Source organism: Pristiophorus japonicus, chromosome 8 (assembly GCF_044704955.1).
Source record: "Pristiophorus japonicus isolate sPriJap1 chromosome 8, sPriJap1.hap1, whole genome shotgun sequence".
In the NCBI taxonomy this organism is placed as follows: domain Eukaryota; kingdom Metazoa; phylum Chordata; class Chondrichthyes; family Pristiophoridae; genus Pristiophorus; species Pristiophorus japonicus.
Genome location: NC_091984.1, coordinates 169,919,853 through 169,934,062, shown reverse-complemented (window position 1 = coordinate 169,934,062; position 14,210 = coordinate 169,919,853). Strand labels below are relative to the sequence as shown.

Below are 14,210 nucleotides of genomic sequence, written 5' to 3'. Positions count from 1 at the left end.
CTTATCTCCTTTCTACCTTTTGCTTCTGCCTCCATTTTACTTCCATCTGACTCCCTGCATAGATTCCCATCCCCCTGCCGTATTAGTTTAAACCCTCCCCAATGGCACTAGCAAATACTCCCCCCAGGACATCGGTTCCGGTCCTGCCCAGGTGCAGACCGTCCGGTTTGTACTGATCCCACCTCCCCCAGAACCGGTTCCAATGTCCCAGGAATTTAAATCCCTCCCTCTTGCACCATTCCTCAAGCCACGTATTCATCTTAACTATCCTGCTATTTCTACTCTGACTAGCACGTGGCACTGCTAGCAATCCTGAGATTACTACCTTTGAGGTCCTACTTTTTAATTTAACTCCTAGCTCCCTAAATTCAGCTTGTAGGACCTCATCCCGTTTTTTACCTATATCGTTGGTACCTATATGCACCACGACAACTGGCTGTTCACCCTCCCCCTCCAAAATGCCCTGCAGCCGCTCCGAGACATCCTTGACCCTTACAACAGGCAACATGCCATCCTGGAGTCTCGATTGTGGCTGCAGAAACGTGTGTCTATTACCCTTACAATAGAATCTCCTACCACTATAGCTCTCCCACTCTTTTTCATGCCTTCCTGTGCAGCAGAGCCACCCCTGGTGCCATGAACTTGGCTGCTGCTGCCCTCCCCTGATGAGTCATCTCCCCGCCCCAACAGTACCCAAGGTGGTATATCTGTTTTGGAGGGGGATGACCGCAGGGGATCCTTGCACTACCTTCCTTCCGCTGCTCTGCCTGATAGTCACCCATTCCCTATCTGCCTGAGTAATCTTTGCCTGCGGTGTGACCAACTCACTAAATGTGCTATTCACGACATCCTCAGCAACACCTACATCCAGATCATTAATAAAAATTTATATTTTTATTGTTTAATATTTTTGCCACACAATCTTATTTTGAAGGCTAAGTGTATTGTACTGTTCATTTCTTTGTGTTTCTGCTGATGTGTCATCAGCCTGAAAAATATTACTTAATTTTAGCTTGAGTGCAAAGTTCTGACTGTGTGGTATTGTCCACCTTCTGTGGTAGAAAGCTCATGTCCACATTACATGGCGAAAGGTAAGTGCTAGTCCTGTGGCACATTGCTCCATCACGTCATGCAAGGTTACAGATTTCAGCTCAGAGGAGGGAGTCTGTAGTGCAAAATGCCTTTTTGAATTTGAATACAAAATTACAGGCTTGGTAGAGAGCCTGAATTGTAATACTCATTTTGGGGCACGCAATACTTTTTTCTTCTGCTTTTTACTGTCTACATCAACTTTGCAAACGCCTAGATCAGATACTGTGCAGACCAGGAATCGTGTAAAACTCCCTATCCTGTGTGTCTGAGCCTGGAGTCAATTAATAAATAGTGCCAAATGAGCAGGCATGTGCTGTGAAATTATACCCACTCAACTGAGCTGATTTGCAACATTTATGGAGGAGGTGACATTTATCAGTCCAAGTGAGGTTCCTGTATACGAAAGGATAATGTTGCAATGCACTCTCGCCCTTTCTCCCCACCCTCCAATTTCATGTTTCTATAATTTTTTCACAGGGCGATATGGAGCAAGCTCTGGAGAGCTATGATATCTGCACCAGTTTGTTTTGCAGTTCAGTCGGAATTAAGGTGGGAAGCAGGAATAGTGATGGTTTTACTATCCGACTGCCGAATCTACACGTGGATTCTGCCATATCACTGGAAGAGGTACAGGTCTTTGCTTTCTTCATTCAAAATATTAAGTAACAAAAACGGGAAAAACAATCAATATTCTTGATTTTTATGCAGCTGGTCATGCATGTTGGTGTGGTAACCTACCTGTGCTGTGTACTATTTCCTTGCCAAGACAACAGACCTTACTTCCTAGCCTCTGCCAGTCTATAAACAGTCTGTTGCCAATCTTGAGGCATCTGCGTTGGTGAGCTAGTGACTCAGGCTTCCGGGGAGGCAAATCATTGGAGAACCAAGTGCTGCACCAAACTGTTCAATAACTGATTGTTTCAAACCTCACTTCTGAGTGTATGAAATGTGAATTTCTTAAAATGTTTACCGAGCTTCTTGGGAGACATTGGTTCATTTGAAATTTCTGTGAACAAATTAGGCAGTATTTAAACCTGAAACTTTTGGCATTTTGTGACAGGATTTAAGTTAAAGCACTAATACTAAAAGCAAAATTAAATGTATACCTGAAGATGTTTAATACTCTTCAATCTTTGTAGGAGAAATTAGAGAAGGCCGTGTAATCCTCGACTGCAGAATTGCTTAATCCTGTCTTAGGTTCCAGCCCTTAGGCAAGATGCAATCTCTCTGCTTAGTGAAAAGTCAGAAAAGACCAGTGTCCAGTGCAGGTCTTTACCCAGCATCCTTTGAATCTCAGTACAAGCCTGTACTTGGCATCCTTTAATTTCCCAGCGTAGGTCTGTACTGGCCACATTTAACTACCCCGCATTAACTTGTACGAAGCCCCTCCTCAACTTCCAAAGAAGGCTTGTACCCAACCCCCTTTAACTCTCCATGTGCAGTACGGGCCCGTACCAGACCCCTACATAAGTACATAAGAAATAGGAGCAGGAGTCGGCCTGTCGGCCCCCTCGAGTCTGCTCCGCCATTCATTAAGATCATAGCTGATCATCGACCTCAACTCCACTTTCCTGCACTATCCCCATATTCCTTGATTCTCTTAATATCAAAAAGTCTATAGATCTCTGTCTTGAATATACTCAACGACTGAGTCTACACAGCCTTCTGGGTTAGATAATTTCAAAGATTCACCACCCTCTGAGTGAAGAAATTTCTCCTCATCTCAGTCCTAAATGACTGGTCTCTTATTCTGAGACCACGTCCCCTGATTCTCGACTCTCCAGCCTGGGGAAACATCCTCCCTGCATCTACCCTGTAAGAATTTTGTATGTTTGAATGAGATCACCTCTCATTCTTCTAAACTCTAAAGAATATAGACCTAGTAGTCCAATCAATATCTCCTCATTTGACAATTCCCCCCCCCCCCTCCCCCTCATCCCAGGAATCAGTGTGGTGAATCTTCGTTGCACTCCCTCTATGGCAACTATACCAAAACTGTATACATTACTCCAGGTGTGGTCTCACCAGGGCTGTAAATAATTGCAGTAAGACATCTTTACTCATATACTCAAATCCTCTTGTAAAAAAGGACAACATACCATTTGCTTTCTTAATTGCTGGCTGTACCTGCATGTTAACTTTCAGTGATTTGTGCACAAGGACACCCAGGTCCCTCTGAATACCAACATTTCCCAATCTCTCACCATTTAAAAAAATAATCTGCTTTTCTATTTTTTCTACCAAAGTGGATAACTTCACATTTCTCCACATTATGGGCTCATTTTCTCAAAGCATTTTTGTTGGTGTACTTGAAGAGTTACGCCAGTTTATTTTGGGGGGGTGGTGCGGGAGGGGGGCCTAAGTATGCCAAAAAAAATTCTAAGTTTCCCCCGTTGGATTTCTTCATTTTGGGCATGGCCTAACCCGACCTTTAGTTTTGGGATGGAGCCTTGATCTGCGCCAAAAGATCGGGCTGCCATGGTAACCAGGGACACGATGCAAGCTGAGGCTGCAAATGAAGCATACAGGCAGCTCCCAACACATTAAAAGAATTGAACAACACCTCTCTTTCTCTCTCTCTCTCTCTCTCTCTCTCTTTCTTTCTTTCCTTCTTTTCTTTCTTTCCTTCTTTCCTTTCTTCTTTCCTTCTTTCCTTTCCTTCTTTCCTTTCTTTTCTTTCCTTCCTTTCTTTCTTTCCTTCTTTCCTTCTTTTCCTTTCTTTCTTCTTTCCTTCTTTCCTTTCCTTCTTTCCTTTCCTTCTTTCCTTTCCTTCTTTCCTTTCCTCTTTCCTTTCCCTTCTTTCCTTTCCTTCTTTCCTTTCCTTCTTTCCTTTCCTTCTTTCCTTCCTTCTTTCCTTTCCTTCTTTCCTTCCTTCTTTCTTTCGCTTTCTCTTTCTTTTCTCTCTCTCTCTCTCTCTCTCTCTCTTTCTCTCTCCTTTCTTTCTTTCTTTCTTTCTTTCTTTCTTTCTTTCTTTCTTTCTTTCCTTCTTTTCTTTCTTTCTTTCTCCTTCTTTCCTTTCCTTCTTTCCTTTCCTTCTTTCCTTCCTCCTTTCTTTCCTCCTTTCTTTCCTTCTTTCTCTTTCTCTTTCTCTTTCTCTTTTCTCTCTCTCTCTCTCTCTCTCCTTTCTCTCTCTCTTTATTTCTTTCCTTCTTTCTCTCTTTATTTTCTTTCTTTCTTTCTTTCTTTCTTTCTTTCTTTCCTCATTTCTTTCTTTCCTCATTTCTTTCCTTTCCTCATTTCTTTCCTTTCCTTTCTTTCTTTCCTCATTTCTTTCCTTTCCTTTCTTTCCTTTCCTTTCTTTCTTTCCTCATTTCTTTCCTTCCCTTTCTTTCTTTCCTCCTTTCTTTCCTCCTTTCTTTCCTCCTTTCCTTTCCTCCTTTCTTTCCTCCTTTCTTTCCTCCTTTCTTTTCCTCCTTTCTTTCCTCCTTTCTTTCCTCCTTTCTTCCTCCTTTCTTTCCCTCCTTTTTTTCCTCCTTTTTTTCCTCCTTTCTTTCCTCCTTTCCTTCTTTCCTTCCTTTCCTTCTTTCCTTCCTTCCTTCTTCCTTCCTTTCCTTCTTTCCTTTCTTTCTTCCTTTCTTTCCTTTCTTTCTTTCCTTCTTTCCTTTCTTTCTTCCTTCTTTCCTTTCTTTCTTTCCTTCTTTCCTTTCTTTCTTTCCTTCTTTCCTTTCTTTCTTTCCTTCTTTTCTTTCCTTTCTTCTTTCCTTCTTTCCTTCCTTCTTTCCTTTCCTTCTTTCCTTTCCTTCTTTCCTTCCTTCTTTCTTTCGCTTTCTCTTTCTTTTCTCTCTCTCTCCTCTCTCCTCTCTCTCTCTCTCTCTCTCTCTCTCTCTCCTTTCTCTCTCTCTTCTTTCTTTCTTTCTTTCTTTCTTTCTTTCCTTCTTTTCTTTCTTTCTTTTCTTCTTTCCTTTCCTTCTTTCCTTTCCTTCCTCCTTTCTTTCCTCCTTTCTTTCCTCCTTTCTTACCTCCTTTCTTACCTCCTTTCTTCCTCCTTTCTTTCCTTCTTTCTCTTTCTCTTTCTCTTCTCTCTCTCTCTCTCTCTCCTTTCTCTCTCTCTTTATTTCTTTCCTTCTTTCTCTCTTTCTCTCCTTTCTTTCTTTCTTTCTTTCTTTCTTTCTTTCCTCATTTCTTTCTTTCCTCATTTCTTTCTTTCCTCATTTCTTTCCTTTCCTTTCTTTCTTTCCTCATTTCTTTCCTTTCCTTTCTTTCTTTCCTCATTTCTTTCCTTCCTTTCTTTCTTTCCTCCTTTCTTTCCTCCTTTCTTTCCTTTTTTTCCTCCTTTTTTTCCTCCTTTTTTTCCTCCTTTCTTTCCTCCTTTCTTTCCTCCTTTCTTTCCTCCTTTCTTTCCTCCTTTCTTTCCTCCTTTCTTTCCTCCTTTCTTTCCTCCTTTCTTTCCTCCTTTCTTTCCTCCTTTCTTTCCTCCTTTCCTTCCATTCCTTCTTTCCTTCCTTTCCTTCTTTCCTTTCTTTATTTCCTTCTTTCCTTTCTTTATTTCCTTCTTTCCTTTCTTTCCTTCTTTCCTTTCTTTCCTTTCTTTCTTTCCTTCCTTTCTTTCTTTCCTTCTTTCCTTTCCTTCTTTCCTTTCCTTCTTTCCTTTCCTTCTTTCCTTTCCTTCTTTCCTTTCCTTCTTTCCTTTCCTTCTTTCCTTTCCTTCCTTCTTTCTGTCTGCTTTCTCTTTCTTTTTCTCTCTCTCTCTCTCTCTCTCTCTCTCTCTCTCTCTCTCTCTCTCCTTTCTCTCTCCTTTCTTTCTTTCTTTCTTTCCTTTTCTTTCTTTCTTTCTTTCCTTCTTTCCTTTCCTTCTTCCTTCCTCCTTTCTTTCCTCCTGTCTTTCCTTCTTTCTCTTTCTCTTTCTCTTTCTCTCTCTCTCTCTCTCTCCTTTCTCTCTCTCTTTATTTCTTTCCTTCTTTCTTTCTTTCTTTCTTTCTTTCTTTCTTTCCTCCTTTCTTTCTTTCCTCATTTCTTTCTTTCCTCATTTCTTTCTTTCCTCATTTCTTTCCTTTCCTTTCTTTCCTCCTTTCTTTCCTCCTTTCTTTCCTCATTTCTTTCCCTCCTTTCTTTCCTCCTTTCTTTCCTCCTTTTTTTCCTCCTTTTTTTCCTCCTTTCTTTCCTCCTTTTTTTTCCTCCTTTTTTTTCCTCCTTTTTTTTCCTCCTTTTTTTTCCTCCTTTCTTTCCTCCTTTCTTTCCTCCCTTCCTTTCCTTTCCTTCTTTCCTTTCCTTCTTTCCTTCCTTTCCTTTCTTTCCTTCCTTTCCTTCTTTCCTTCCTTTCCTTCTTTCCTTTCCTTCCTTTCTTTCCTTTCCTTCCTTCTTTCCTTTCCTTCCTTCCTCTCTCTCTCTCTCTCTCTCTCTCTCTCTCTCTCTCTCTCTCTCTCTCTCTCTCTCTCTCTCTCTCTCTCTCTCTCTCTCTCCCCCCTGCCCCGATCTCCCCAAGGTTTTTCTGGAGAGGCCACATATGCTGGCCTAAACAGTAAAACAGTAAATGGCCAGAATTGGCGTGGGTGGCTGGTTACGCCCCCTTTGGCTGAAAAAAAAACGGATCTAAAAAATCATAACTGAGTTACGCTGGTGCAAATTGATTGGCGAAACTGGTTTTTCAACTTAAGCCAAAAAGAGCAGCCTGCTCAAAGAAAACGCACAAATCACTGGGGAAAATTGAGCCCTGTATTCCATTTGCCATGTTCTTGCCCAATCACTTAGCCTGTCTATATCCTCTTACAGCCTCTTTGCATCCTCCTCACAACTTGCATTCCCACCTAGCTTTGTATCATCAGCAAACTTGGATATACAGGTACTACATTTAGCCTCCTCATCCAAATCATTGACAAAGATTGTGAATAACTGAGGCCCAAGCACTGATCCTTGCGGTAACCCACTAGTTAAAGTCTGCCAACCCGAAAATGATCTGTTTATTCCTACTCTCTGTTTTCTCTCCGTTAACCAGTGTTCAATCCATGCTAGTATATTCCCCCCACTGCCCACTATCTGTGTTTACACAGCTCTATTCAGCAATCCAACAAGAGCCTATTCCCAGTCCCTTCAATACCCCCAGTGCAAACATATTCCCAGCTGAGGTTGGGAATTCACTTGTTGGAGATTGTGATGCTCATTCGGGAGATTGGGGTTTACCGCTGCCGCTAACTGCCAAGGCAAGTTTGCGGGCGTCGGTACTCTCCCCTGGAGGCGCTAACAGGTGCGAAGGAGGCCAATATCTCCCCCTTAATTTTTCAACTCTGCTTCTATAATGTTCATTGTTGCGAAATGAAAAAATGTTACCATTAAGGTAATAGAAATTTTAACCTGTTGCTGTTTATAACCCAATCCTGTTGTACAGTTCTGTTTCTGGTTGTAACATTTTCAGTCTCTTAGTTTGAAATTGTACCTTGCTCCCTGGTCCTCAGTGTTTAATGGTGCTGTGTTTTTGCCAGATTGATAAAAAGCTCAAGTCATTAGAGAGGTGCCAGTCTCTGGAGGAGGTTCAGCGTCTGTATGAGATGGGCGAATACGACCAAGTTGTGAAGCTGCTGCGACCCACTCTGACCCTTGGTGCGATTGGCAGAACAAAACCCCTGGAATTTGTTACATCCATCCCTGAGCGGCCTGCTCAGCTCCTCCTGTTGCAGGTAAATCTTAATGTTGCACCTGTAACATGTTCAATTTATTTTCTTGGCAGTAAGGAAGTTATTGCGTACTCAGTCGGAAGAGCTTTGCATTTGTGTCCAAGCTATGATGATTGTAAAAATGATTTGCCTTCTAAATCTGTACGAGTCCTCTTTTGCCTGTACCAGCCCACCATCAGTCTGTGCACAGCAGACTCTTGTGTGCTGTTGAATTGGCAAGTGTTATATAGGATTGCTCGGTGGAACTGACTTGGATCAGGCTTTGCCTGAGAAATTGGCCAATTTGGGTCAGGTCCAACTTGGGAGTTGGAACATGTTCAGTCAGACAGGTCCTGAATAAATGTTAAATTGGGCAATGGAGGAAGATGATTCACTTGGGTCAGCAGTTTTCACTGATTTCCACACTGATAACAGGGCAGTGTTCTTTTTCCAGTATCCTGGCTGTAGCTTCTCGAGATAGTGTGATAGATTTGTATAGCCATTCAGTAGTGCAAAATAGATGGGGACAGTGGTGATATGAACGTAACTTGATATATAGAATAGACACGGTGATGTATGGACATTCTGGTAGCCTTCAATCAAACAGCTTATTTTCAACTGTTACTGTAATGTATGTTTATTGCTTACATTTATAATTGGATTATCAAATCAGAATGGAGAAATTCTTCTTCCTTTTCCCTTCCTCCCCCACAAATAACTCCGTCCAAGCTTGATGATTGACTTTTTAAACTCTCCCTTTTTGTCAGGACTCCCTGCTGAAGCAGAAAGATTACAGGCAGTGCTTGGAGTGTTCTGAAGTTGCACTAAATGAAGCCATTCAGCAGATGAACAATGTATCGTCTTCATCCTCGAAGGAAGAGTGGGTTTCAACTGTGACTCAACTGTTGACTGGGATTGACTATTCCTTGTCTGGGGATAACAGTATCCTGGAGGAGCAGTCTATCACCCTTGTTTCATCAGATTCGCCAACAACCTCATCCAGGTGGGCAGGTGCACCTCATTCAGTGCAACATGCAGCACTCGTATGTTCCACTCGAAGGATGTCTGAATATCACTGTACAGCCCAAAGTTGTGATACATGTACACTTTGGCTATTTACTTCACAGTAGCATTAATATTGAAAGAAAAGAAAAGCAGATAGGCACTGTGTATCTGAAATTAGTCGGATACGTTAATCCAGCAGATAGCTTGTACTGTACACTTGTACACTTTACTTGGCTCACCTATCATGAACCTGAGAAGTCTATGAATGTGGTACCATGATTCTTCAGCTTGGTATCCAACGATGCTTTGAATGCCTCCAAGGTATTTGCATCCATTATTCTGATTGGGGGATTATACCACGTGTTCCTGCACTCTTTGCATAAAGATGTCTGTTTAAAACATATTTTTCATTCATTTAATCTCTTGTCCTTTAGTCACATTAGCTTATCCTACTATGAAATAACATTCTGGGTTTACTTTATCGAAAACAATTAATATGCTTCAACGAGCGGGGTATCTGCTAATGCACAGAACTGTGAGCAGAGCTGGGATAATCTGCTAAAAAGTGGCGATCGGAATTTGGTGAAGAGGGGAAAGAGGTGCTCAGTAATTTAGATCAAGCGGCAACAGTTTTTAAAAAAAAAAAATCAGTAATTAATTAGATCTAAGGGGATAAAATTATGATTCAAAGAGGGTCTCTTCTCCATCACCACTTTCTGTCAAGACAGTAAAAGGTGAGTAATTACTTGGCTGTGCAGTGCAGTGTGATGTGTCGAGGTTGTGAAAGGTGCAAAACAAGTCCAACTTCTTTCTTTCTTTTTTTTTTCTTCCTTCTTTCTTTCCCTCTCTCATCTCTAATCCAGTTGGGATCAATCTTCTTTATACCCTCTTCAGTGCATGTATCCTGGTTTATCTATCTTCGGCAATTCCACTGTCGAGATAAGGAAGAAAAAAAACTTGCTTTTATATAGTGCCTTTCTGACTGCAGGACCCCCCGCCCCCCCCCCCCCCCCCCGCCCCCCCAAGTGCCGGGCAGCTCATGAAGTACTTTTGAAGTGTAGTCACTGTAATGTAGAGAAACGCGATAGACGATGTGCACACAGCAAGGTCCCCTGCAACCCTCCGAGATTTCTGCAATCCTCCAATTCTGGCCTCTTGTGCAACCCTGATTTTCATTACTCCACCATTGGAGGCCGTGCCTTCAGTTGCCTAGGCCCTAATCTCTGGAATCCCTCCTGAAACCACTCCACCTCTCTACCCCTCTCTCCTCCTTTAATTCACTCCTTAAAACCTAACTCTTTAAAGTTTTAGTCACCTGCCCGAATATTTCCTTATGTGGCTCAGTGTCAATTTTTATCCAGTATTACATTGGCCTGTTTCTGTGCTGTAAATACATTCAGCCCAACAGGTCCATGCAGGTGTTTATGCTCCGCTTTCTCCAGTGCCTCTATATCCTTTTTATAATATGGAGACCAGAACTGATCATCGTACTCCAAGTGTGGTCTGTCAAAGTTCACATAACTTCTCTGCTTTTCAATTCTATCCCTCTGGAAATGAACACCAGTGCTTTTTTGCTTATTTTAAGGCCTTTTGAACCTGTGTTGCTACTTTTAGTGATTTGTGTATCTGTATCCCTAGATCCCTCTGCTCCTCTACCCATTGACACTTATTTTCTAAGGTGTATGTGGCCCCCTTATTCTTCTTACCAAAATGTTACCATCTCACACTTCTCTATATTGAAGTTCATTCGCCAATTCATTCAGCAAGTTTACTAATGTCTTCCTGTACTTTGTTGCAGTCCTCTATTAACTACATCCCCTAATTTGGAAATTATACTTCGGATTCCTGAGTCCAAATCATAAACAACAGTGGTCCCAGCACCGATCCTTGTGGAACACCATTTCCTACCTTTTGCCAGACTGAGTAACTATCTGTAACCCTACTCTCCTGTTTTCTGTTTTGTAGCCAGCTTGCTATACATTCTACTACTTGTCCCCTGACTCCATGTGCTCTGACTGTAGTCGTGAGTCTGCTATGTGGTACCTTATTGAAGCCCTTTTGAAAATCCAAATATATTACTATATTATCCTTATCTACCCTTTCTGTTACTTCAAAGAATTCAATAAAGTTGGTCAAGCATGACCTCCCTTTTGAAATCTGTTCAGTTTCTAGGGGGTCGAAATTGCCCACCGCCGGAAATGAGAGACACCGACTGTTTTTGATATGTTTGGGGCGGCCTAACCGTTGGAATTCAGCAATTGTCACTAGTGGGACGGAAGTGGAGGCGGGGCAGAGTAGCCGAGGCTGTCTGTCATCAGCGCCGCACTGATGTCATTGCGCTGGCACGTCACAACGTCTCTCCCCTTCAGTTAAAGGGGAGGGCCACTGCGAACTCTGCAGCCACTTTAGTGGCAAGCACTGCGCCACCAGGGGGGGATTTTGGCCGGGCCAAGAGGGGGTGCCAGGCTGCCTGTTGGCGGCCCAGCCGCACCCGCGGGCATAATTGTCGGCCCAACATGGCAGTCGCCAGACAAAAAGAATAACATGGCAGCCGCGCGCCCTCCCCTTTAAGGGGGACTAGGCTGCCATGCCACAGAGAGTGTACCGACAGCAAAAGCTGTCGGGGGCACCGATCGGCGGCAGGGCCGCTCCCACGGGGCAATACTGGGAAAGGGGCAATTTCGCGAGAGGGTCCCTGCCAGTCGGGAAGGGGTCGGCGTGTGCACACCGCGGCGGGAAAATGGGCAGAGCGGTCCCGGGTAACGCTCCAAAACATATGAAGGGCAATTTCCAAAATGGTGGCCCCTCCACGGAGAGTCTCTGGCCGTTCCGCGCCGCCCTGTGGCTGCAGCTTTCAGGCGGCCAAAGGCTTAATCGGAAGGGGCAATTTTGGCCCCTAGATATTTTGCTATTACATCTTTGAGTAAGGATTCCATTATCTGTCCTACCACTGATAAGCTAACTGGACTATAGTTACCCAGACTTGTTCTACCTCCCTTTTTAAACATAGGAATCATATTAGCTGTCCTCTGACACTATTCCCTTTTCTAATGAATTTTTAAAAATTTGTAATAGTGCATGTGCCATCTCTTCCCTAACTTTTTTTTAATATGCGCGGATGCACTCTATCTGGGCCAGGGGTTTTATCCTTTCCAAGTTTGATCAGTTTATCAAGTTGGCAAGTTGGATCCAAAATTAGCTCAGAGGCAGGAAGCAAAGGGTAATGGTTGATGGATCTTTTTGTGACTAGAAGGATGTTTCCAGTGGGCTTCCGCAGGGCTCAGTACTGGGTCCCTTTTTGTTGTATACATCAATGATCAAGATTTGAATATAGGGAGTATGATTAAGAAGTTTGCAGATGCCACTAAAATTGGCTCTGTGGTTGATAATGAGGAGGAAAGTCATGGACTACAGGATGATATCAATCTCCTGGTCAGGTGGGCAGAACTGTAGCAAATGGAATTTAATTCGGAGAAGTGTGAGGTAATGCACTTGGGGATTAGACTGGATAACCTCGTTGGTTGGCGCAGATATGATAAGTACTGCAGGGAATCGAATACGGCCAGGGTAATCTCCTGGACAAATTTCGATCGCCTGGATGGGTTGGAAAGGAATTTTCCCAGATTTTTTCCCCCAATTGGCATGGGTTTTTATCTGGTTTTTGCCTCTCCCAGGAGATCACATGGCTCCGGTTGGGGTGGAGTGTAAAATGTTGCGATGCAGGGTGTGTTGCATTTGTGTGAGGCGGCTGGTTGGGCTGGGTGCTCTTTACCTTTCCTTCATTGTTCATAGGTTTATATGTAACCTTCAGGGCTGTTGACCGAGGGCCGTGTGGCTCTGTCGGCCGGCATGGACACGGTGGGCTGGAATGGCCTCCTTCTGCGCATAAATTTCTATGTTTCTATCAGTTACCCCTTTCTATCTTAAATGTATTTATATCGTTTTTGATCTCTTCTTGTAATGTCATGTCTACCATGTTGCTCTCAATGCTAAATACCAAGGCAAAGTCATTATTTAATATTTCTGGCATTTACTTGTCATTACCTGTGAATTTATTGTGTGCATCTGTTACAGGCCCCAGCCCTATCTGGATTTTTCTCTTGTTATTTATATGTCTGTAGAGTACTTTACTATTTATTTTTATATTCCTTGATAATTTAATTTTGTAGTTTCTCTTTGCCTTCCTAATTGTTTTTTGGACTTATTTCCTAAACTTTTTAAAAAACTTTTGTCATCTTCTCCTTTCATGTCTTGTCTTTTTCTTTAGTTTCAATTTTGCCCTTATTTCTATATTCAACCATGGTGTCATTACTGACTAGTTTCTTGCTTTTTTAGTGGGACTATATTTCTCATTTTATTTGTTCTTGGGATGTGGGTGTGGCTTTCCCATCCCTAATTGCCCTTGAGAAGGTGGAGTCCGTGTGGTGAAGATACTCCTACAGTGCTGTCAGGGAGGGAGTTCCAGGACTTTGACCCAGCGACGACGACGGTGATATATTTCCAAGTCAGGATGGTGTGTGACTTGGAGGGGAACTTGGAGGTGATGGTGTTCCCATGCTTCTGCTGCCCTTGTCCTTTTAGGCGGTAGAGGTTGCGGGTTTGGGAGGTGCTGCCGAAGAAGCTTTGGTGAGTTGCTGCAGTGCATCTTGTAGATGGTACACACTGCAGCCACGGTACGCTGGTGGTGGAGGGAGTGAATGTTTAAGATGGGGTGCCAATCAAGTGGACTGCTTTGTCCTGGATGGTGTCGAGTTTCGAGAGTGTTGTTGGAATTGCACTCATCCAAGCAAGTGGAGAGTATTCCATCACACTCCTGACTTGTGCCTTGTAGATGGTGGAAAGACTTTAGGGAGTTAGGAGTTGAGACACTTGCTGCAGAATACCCAGCCTCTGACCTGCTCTTGTTGCCACAGTATTTGTGACTTGTCTAGTTAATTTTCTTGTCAATGGTGACCCCCAGGATGTTGATGGCGAGGGATTCGGTGATGGTAATGCCGTTGAATAACAAGGAGAGGTGGTTAGACTCTCCTTGGAGATGGTCACTGCCTGGCACTTGTGTGGTGCGAATGTTACTTGCCACTTATCAGCCCAAGCCTGAATGTTGTCCAGGTCTTGCTGCATGTGGGCACGGACTGCTTCATTTTCTGAGGAGTTGTGAATGGAATTGAACACTGCAATCATCAGTGAACATCCCCACTTCTGACCCTATGATGGAGGGAAGGTCATTGATGAAGCAGCTGAAGATGATTGGGTCGAGGACACTGCCCTGATGAACTCCTGCAGCGATGTCTTGGGGCTGTGATGATTGACCTTCAACAACCACAACCATCTTCCTTTGTGCTAGGTATGATTCCAGCCAGTGGAGAGTTTTCCCCCGATTCCCATTGACTTCAATTTTACTAGGATTCCTTGATAGAAACATAGAAACATAGAAAATAGGTGCAGGAGTAGGCCATTCGGCCCTTCTAGCCTGCACCGCCATTCAATGAGTTCATGGCTGAACATTCAACTTCAGTACCCCATTCC

At 43.2% G+C, this 14,210-nt stretch overlaps 1 protein-coding gene across 1 annotated transcript in view; it reads left to right on the top strand.

The window, feature by feature from the left end:
• The window catches only part of cabin1 (calcineurin binding protein 1), a 539,464-nt gene that overhangs the window by 60,497 nt on the left and 464,757 nt on the right, over window positions 1–14,210 (top strand). Inside the window, 4 exon segments of the mRNA XM_070887525.1 lie at window positions 1,570–1,719; window positions 7,509–7,703; window positions 8,447–8,648; window positions 8,651–8,682. Of these exon segments, the coding sequence (XP_070743626.1) occupies window positions 1,570–1,719; window positions 7,509–7,703; window positions 8,447–8,648; window positions 8,651–8,682 (579 nt within the window).